General features: G+C 33.4%; 1 protein-coding gene across 1 annotated transcript in view; it reads left to right on the top strand.

Annotated features, from left to right (window-relative positions):
* LOC106457338 (inaD-like protein) overlaps nt 1-4,309 on the top strand; it is a 71,167-nt gene extending 66,858 nt beyond the window's left edge. Inside the window, exons 12-14 of the mRNA XM_022383224.1 lie at nt 48-142; nt 2,370-2,384; nt 4,234-4,309. Of these exons, the coding sequence (XP_022238932.1) occupies nt 48-142; nt 2,370-2,382 (108 nt within the window). The 3' untranslated portion in view covers nt 2,383-2,384; nt 4,234-4,309. The remainder of the gene's footprint in view (nt 1-47; nt 143-2,369; nt 2,385-4,233) is intronic.
* Nucleotides 4,310-8,632: the final 4,323 nt, after the last annotated feature.

Raw genomic sequence — 8,632 nt, 5'->3', positions numbered from 1 at the left:
AACAACACCAGAAATGTAGCTCAGAATAAAACTGTTTTTGTTTTCAGACAACAGTGGGAAGGGTGTTCATGAAGATTGGAAGATTAAAAAGTGGCACTCATCGACGGACTATTTCCACAAAGCGGAATGACACATCAGACCCGTAAGTTTATTGTCACCGTTACTAGATAATTATCAAGATGAATAAAAAATGGAAAGTATATATAAACTCCTAATCAACATATGGAGCATTTATATATTTTTTTGCATCCAGTTAAGGGGAGAGGTAATTCAGACATGACAGGGTTGATATTTACAGGGTATGACCGTCACATAATTGGATACCAAAAATTCGCCACTAGATAGCACAACACTGCTAGAAACTTCTGCAACTTTAAGGATAGATCATTGTGTAGTTTTTTTGTTTAAAATCAACAAAACTAAAACCTATCTGGTAAAAAAGTTGTCTTGTCGAGACCAGTCGTTTTATAACATTTTATTAATTCGTTACTCATTCGTGCATTATTATACTGATGTGTTATTACTTTCTTTTTTCTTTCTTTTTTTTTTACTGTCTGGTTTTTCGTGCTGACTCATACATTCTTAATCAGCTATCACTCGAAATGAATCAGCGTTCCCTGGTTCTACTTTTACACAGAGTCAAGAGCACGTCCAATATCACTTCGAGGCGATTTCTGTCTTGTTTGTTTTTTTTTCACGTGTTATGACGGTCACGTGCTGTGAAGTTTAATTAACTCAAACTACAAGGTGCAAGACATTATAAATGCTCTACATGTTAAGCATTTGTCAGAGTTTATTGAGAAAAAACTTACTGACTGAACTCTCATTTAGGTCTTTAGCATAAATATTCAATTATCTCGAATAATTTTAAAAATGAAATGTTTACTCTTTTAAACGGAAAAAAATTACCTACTAACGGGAATTAAGCCAATGCTATAGTTAGTTGTTTGCCAACTGTCTTCAATTTACAATCAGTACCCAGTAAAACTGAAATATAATTCTTGAAACATAAAAGAAAATTGAAAACAAAACCATTTAACTGAAACTAATGAGACTTCTGGGCTTGTTTTGAAGAACACAGTGCGTTAAAGTTCAGCTCAACAGAAGATAGACTTGGTCTTAATTCTGGCTCTGCGTCAAGCTATTTCCTTTCGTAAATATTTTAATAAGTTAAAAGGAAATTAAAACATTTGAATAAACTGTAGAACGAGGAAAGTGAGAAAAGATGCTATTACCAAAAGTTCTCGCGAACCCCTAGGAGTTCGTGAACCACCGCATGGGAAATGCAGTTCTACACAAAGGATTCTCGTGATTTATGTGAAAGTGAAGTGTTTATTGAAAATAACTAGAAGATAGTGTGTCTTTTAGGTTTTTTATAGTATTAGAGGGGTCGTTCCCACCCCCGACCACCTCTCTGGCTACGCTACTGTTATTGCATTAATGTGTATATATATAAACAATGAAGAAAAACATAAAATATCAATTTTTAGACCAATGGAAATATTGTACTTAGTCGTTAATTTTTACGAATGGTTTTCCATCTATCCTGGTTACTCATTACCTAGCTTAATGTTTTCACGTAATATATGACATGTTTCACATTGAAATATGACGCATGTTTCGCATCAAAGTGAAAAAACTTGCTCCTTTTTTTATAGTTTATGATATGGACATAATGTGTGGGTTTTCACACATTGACTAAAACCCTCTTTTATTAAATACCTCTCTTTATACTTGACTTTTGATCTTTATTAAAAATGTAAAAACATGATACTGTAAGTCCTATGGAATTTTTTTTATTTCTAATACTGCATTTCACGCTTTTCTGTTTTTGTTAATATTCTGTGGAAATTATGGATTTTGGTTAGTGTTTGTAATTTGTGATATGTTAAAGATACTTATTTAAATATAGAAACTATGACAGTTTGTTGTTATTAGTGATAAACGTGTAAATGTAACATTTTATATGTAACTTTGTTTTGCTACAAAACGATATGCTGGATAAATGATTCGGCCCTAATGTTACTATTAATGTTTTTAATATAAAACAAAGCTATTAATACCAATTATTGATTGTTTTATTTTTCACTTTCGAACCAACAGATTGCATTGTTCGTTTTATTGAAACACTGGCAATCTTTGATTCAATAACTCATTTTATGTTTAAACGTTAACGACGAGAGTTCTTTATCTTAAGGAAATTAGGCTACTCTGGTGCACTTAATAAGGCACGTTGTTCTGTAACTCTAACCCTAACTAGGTACCAAAAGTAATTCATCATGTTTTCTCATTGATATCTATTCGTTTCTAACCCTATTTAACGTTCTTCGTTTTTTCTTTTATTCACTGCTTGTCCCCCTGCGCCGTAGAAAACGAAAATGAAGGTAGGTAGCCAAATATTTCTCAGTATTATATGTTGTGTTACACGATACGATTAATGTAATCGAAGCGCAGACGAACAGCTAACCGTTTCAAGCACGAGATGAATCGAGCCTCTTAGAAAACTAAACAAATACTTTTCTGTATGTTCAGATTGATTGAATCTTTCTCAGTTCGATAATTTTAGAGAAAAGACATAAGTAAGAGTGAAATTTATTAAATAAGAATAATGTTAGGTAAACAAAACAAAAAAAGGAAAGACAAGACCTAATCCGTCATTCAAGTATAATGAAGTATAGCTTGGTGAACATTTTATCTAAAAATTTCGTTGTTTATTTAATTTGTTTGATTGTTCATTGAATTTTCGCGCAAAGCTACTCAAGGGCTATCTTTGCTAGCCGTCCCTAATTTTGAAGTGATAAACTACAAGTAAGACAGCTAGTCGACAACACCCACCACAACTGTTGTGTCATTCTTAACAGATGAATAGTGGGCTTGACCGTCCTATTATAAAGCCCTCATGTTTGAAAATCGAGCGCGAACCACGCCAGGCTTACTTACTTAAGAGGCCACGCGCGACTTAAAATGAATAAAACAAAAATTAGAAATTAGATTAACTTTTAAATTATTTATTTATTATTTAGAGGTAATAAGTTATATTTATTGACACTTCTTCTAAAAGAGGCTAAAATTAGATGTGTTTTTAGATTAACGTATTTGTTCCAAAGACGTCAAGATTATAAAGTGTTTTTGAAGTTTTCTAGGACTAAATGATTCTCTTTTTTATCAATTTAAAACTACCATGACTAGCTTTATCCATAGTTAGCATGAAAAACATTAATATTGAATTTACCTGTTTTTCCATGAAATAATTAATATTTTATCTAGAAGTGTCAAGATTAACCTCATCTCTATAATTTCCAAGATTTATACATAGTTTAAAAAAATTTTACTTATTCGTGGTTTTTTTCCCCTCAGGCTTCTAGAAGTTAGAATAATTTATACTGATATTAGAAAATAAGATGAATAAATGTAGTCCCCTGGTGGGACAGCGGTAAGTATACGGATTTACAACGCTAAAATCCGGGTTTCCATTCCCCGCGGTGGACACAGAAGATAGCCCAACGCGACTTTGTTTTAGAACAAACAAACAAAGACTGAATATACCTGTACTTTCATTGGGATTGTATAGGTATAACATTTGATTTATACTTTCTTTAAATATTTAAAAGGTACTCTTAAGTCTTATATTTTTTAAATGTTACCAAGGTTTGATGCCGCACGTTGTTCACGCTTTCGATATTCCTCACTTAAGCTATACATTCGGGCTTCGATGTTTTAATAATCCTTATAACAGGCAAAAGCTATGTATCCTCACAGTTCATCTACACAGTTGTCACAGTTAATAATTGATATGTTTATGCAACCATTTTCTGATTGTCTACCCTCTGAATGCAACTAATATTTCTATGTTGTATTTCTTATCTTGTTCATAAGTACTAGTCAGTGTTTATGATTTAGAATGAGCATGAACTAAATATGTATAATGAGAATTTTTTGTAGTGTGTAACGAGATACTTAACTTAAAATGAAAAATGTTTTAAGACGTTTTGTCACGTTAAGGTATTTAATACTGACTAGTTCTAGACTGCCGGCATAGACGTCAAAAGACGTGAGAAATGTCTGAAAAAATTGTAAATTTTCATGTTAAATCCACGTTATGAGTCTAAAAACAAAGTTAAGATCCTTTACTACTACACTGCAATGTTTAAACAACAAGAAACAGGGCATAACAATGTTGCATTGCATATAATTCATGTTTTAATTTTTCATTATCTGTGTTCATTTTTGCAGTTTTCTTAGATTCAAAGCAGTTCGACTTTTACGAGGACCAAACTGTTAAACTTCAGTATTGTGGGAAGCTTCGGAACCTACTGATAATACGTAAAACAATGTTTGACGAAGGAATAGTGATTTCAGAAGGACAGTTTCAGTGTGGAAATCAGATCCTCGCTAAGAATGAACAATGATTTGAGGACGGCTTCAACGCAGGAACCAGATCCTCGTTAAGAATAAGCAGTGATATGAGAAGGAAAGCTTCTGCATGGGAATCAGATCCTCGTTAAGAATAAGCAGTGATTTGAGAAGGAAAGCTTCTGCATGGGAATCAGATCATCATTAATAATGAGCAGTGATTTGAGAAGGAAAGCTTCTGCATGGAAAACAAATCATCATTAATAATGAGCAGTTATTTGAGAAGGAAAGCTTCTGCATGGGAATCAGATCCTCGTGAAGAATAAACAGTGATTTAAAAAGGAAAGCTACAGCGTGGGAAACAAATCATCATTAATAATGAGCAGTTATTTGAGAAGGAAAGCTTCTGCATGGGAATCAGATCATCATTAATAATGAGCAGTTATTTGAGAAGGAAAGCTTCTGCATGGGAATCAGATCCTCGTTAAGAATAAGCAGTGATTTAAAAAGGAAAGCTACAGCGTGGGAACCAGCTCCTCGTTAAGAATGAGTAGTGATTTAAAAAGGAAAGCTACAGAGTGGGAACAAATCATCATTAATAATGAGCAGTTATTTGAGAAGGAAAGCTTCTGCATGGGAACCAGCTCCTCGTTAAGAATGAGTAGTGATTCGAGGAGGAAAGCTTCAGCGTGGAAACCAGACCTTTGTTCACTATGAACAGTGACTTGAGAAGGTCGGACATGAACAAGATATGAAAATTCTAACAAACGCTGGTAATTGTGTTCATCTCATCCTAGAATCCTGATCATTCGGTGGACCGACTTCCTGGTAGTACATTAGAAACAAGTACTCCCAAAGGTTCACCTTTAAAGCTGTGTACTATCACATAAAAAAGTTCTAGTTGAGAATGTGTCAAAATTAATAATTATAATTCACGGTGGGAATGTGTGTTACTAGGGTGTTAAAACTACAACTTTTATAATACTGAAGATCTGCTCTTAGGCCTTTTCTTAATAAACTGATGCTCAGTTTACTGCTGCGACATGCATGTAATGATACTTCATAGTAAGTGTTTCTGTTCACCTATGCAGCAATAACAAGTGATAAGAGTGAACACGATATATTTATAGTTATCTATTAAGGTCTCGCATCTGTGGCCACGTACGTTTCACATTCATCGTTAAACTACATATGTTTATTTGGAAGTATACGTGCAATTAAAGAAGTCATAATTGAAGGTATTGCATCAGACAACATAGTAAGTATAATGGTGAGATTTACATCTGCTTCATCAAATCAGAATATTGTGCTTTTTAGAGGCCTTGACAGTGGCCTTCTTTCCAGAAATACAGAAATATTGAGATGCTGCCAAATCTTTATGTGCGCATTACAAGGATCTAGAAATGCAGGTTAATGTATTGTTAGGCTGCCTGATCTTTAAGTGTACATTACAAGGATCCAGAAATGCAGGTTAATGTATTGTTAGGCTGCCTGATCTTTAAGTGTACATTACAAGGATCCAGAAATGCAGGTTAATGTATTGTTAGGCTGCCTGATCTTTAAGTGTACATTACAAGGATCCAGAAATGCATGGTTAATGTATTGTTAGGCCGCCTGGTCTTTAAGTGTACATTATAAGATTCCAGAAATGCAGGTTAATGTATTATTAGGCTGCCTGGTCTTTAAGTGTACAATATAAGTACACCTTTTTACCTTTACTAAGAGTGAAATTGTGAAGATCAGGTGGATCCACTATTTGGACGTACTATTTAAAGATATATATATATATATATCCGATAACTAATACCTTAATATATAATTAAGATAATTTTTTATTGACAAAGATCCTAACTTTACTCAAAATATCAACAGTTTAATTCTAATACAGGAATTGTGATTTTAATTAGATGCGATTGTGCTGAAACTAGAAAAAAAATCTGTAGTAATTAGCTATAATCAGTAGAGCTTTCTAGTGGAAGATACAACTATATAAAACCTGCAGGAGTTAAGTTGTATATTGGTTAAATACTGTGAACTGTATGATCAGTTTAAATGATTAAACTAAGATGTCTTCCCTTTTCGTGCACTTCTAACCATTTCTAACTTACGCAGAATGTTGACTTTAATAATAGTTGTTTATAGTTACTCGTGAGTCTAGTTTTTACATTACAATATTGGGCGTGACCTAATAGTTAGGGTGCTAGCCTGCTGGTCGAGCCATATGTAGCTGAACACATTCCGCACTTTTAAGTGCGAATGTGTTATAAATGTGACAGTGTGATCCAGTGTCAAAAGATTCGGACAAAGCTCATGTGCCCTCGAGTGCGGCTGCTAACTGATCTTCCTATAACCAGTAGTTCCAAAATTAGATACTTCTATATCTGAACCCTTGGGGTTTTTGATTTGGTTGTTTAACCCATGGGGGCATAAGGTTGAACATATTAGTGTCATTCACTTTCTTTAGTCTTTTAACTACATCACTAATAAAGAAACTATTCCCAAATAAAAATGAGCAATTACATGATTTTTTTATTGAATTATGTTTTTGTTTTCCATGTGTTCTGAAATAAAACCTGCCATTTTTATAATTTTTGCAAATGAAAATCCAAACAAGTGTTTATTGGCAAAGGAAGGTTATTTACGACAATTGTGCCAATCCGTTTGCCTTGGGAAACTTCCAACTAATCTACTTCTAAGTGTCTCTTTTGTGCTATATGTGACCCGTGTTAAAATTTACAACCAAATGTGTTAAGAGGTGTGAAAAAACAGGACAAAATACTGATTCTTTTATTACTATTAAGATTTTTTTAGTAGTGACTACAAAAGATGCAGAAATGGCATTTCGATAACAAGTATGCTTTTTAAAATTTATCATATTTGTTATTTGGTATAATTTCTTAATAAAATTACAAAGCGCCTTATTTTTCCAAATTGTGGCTAAAAAGAAGGGATTCTTGTTTGTCTATCAACTACATAGGCTTTCCATAATGCGTGTCGCATATAGTAAAGCAGTGTATATATTCATAGGTTTAGATGGGTCATTTAATTAATTAATCCTCCTTGAAGTTCATTCATATAAGGGCTCCTTAAGCCTAATGTGATCAAATACTTATATCTAGACTATAGAGCTCACAAATATAATTATTTGACAAATACAATTTATATTAAAGCTGACTATTGTGAAAGTAATTGTTTTTGTCGTCTGTAATCTGTTTAAATTAAGCCTTTGTATAGTTATTGTTAATCTTCAACTGAGAACACAAGTATATATATATATATATTTACGTTAAAGTTATTATAAAACAGGTAATCCTCACGCCTAAATTACGTGGAAAATAAAAATATCCTAAAACGTACTAATGATAAAATTGTTATAAAGCAAGCCAGTAAAACAGGTAATCCTCATGCTTCAATTACGTGGACAAAAACAATATCTTAAAATACACTAATGATAAAGTTGTAAAGCAGGCAAGTAAAGCGAGTACACCTATTTTCACGCTTCGGTTACGTGGACAGAAAGTATCATACCTGATGATGACAAAACGAAACGTTGTACATTTGCTGTTATGTTAAACTTATATCAAAGTTTTTCTTCATTACCCATTCAAGCCGTCTCCAACCATTATAAGTATCATATGTGTATCTACGCGTTACTTGCCAAGGATTTACTTCGTATATACACACTCATTTAAAGTTGCCTAGAAAGCTATTTTATTGTTAACAGTCGAAAAGGGCTTAGATATTCAACAATGCTTACTTGCATATAAACAAAGTTTCCAATTAGACAGCTTCGTCTATAGCAGTGGTTCTCAACGTGGGCCATATGCCCTCCCAGGGGGCCACGCCATGTTTCTAAGGGGCCATACTTGAATGATGGACTATTAGGGGGGCAATAGTAAATTCTGAGTGGGCCGCTGAACCTTACTGCCCGAATAAAATATTTCAACACCCCAAGCTATATTCAAACGGACAAAAATTATTTCTGGATAAGTAGTGAAATAGCTAATTAAGTTTCCACAGCTCTGGGAGAAGACAAAGTTGTATTTTATCGCTTTTCCCACATCTTATCTGGTTGAATTTGGATTTAGTCGGGTGACTTATTTGCCATGCAAAATACGTAACCGCCTTGATGTTGTGAAGAGAGGCGATCTTCGCTTATCACTGACCACACATCAGGCCCAAGGATCACACTGAATAAAATATCAATGATTAACATAATATTTTTTACTTGTATAAGTAAACAGTATGTTATAAACAAAATATTTAAAAACAATACAAT

Source organism: Limulus polyphemus, unplaced genomic scaffold (genome assembly GCF_000517525.1).
Source record: "Limulus polyphemus unplaced genomic scaffold, Limulus_polyphemus-2.1.2 Scaffold318, whole genome shotgun sequence".
Taxonomy (NCBI): domain Eukaryota; kingdom Metazoa; phylum Arthropoda; class Merostomata; order Xiphosura; family Limulidae; genus Limulus; species Limulus polyphemus.
The sequence above is the reverse complement of the archived record's forward strand: the minus strand, read 5'-3'. Positions and strand labels throughout refer to the sequence as shown.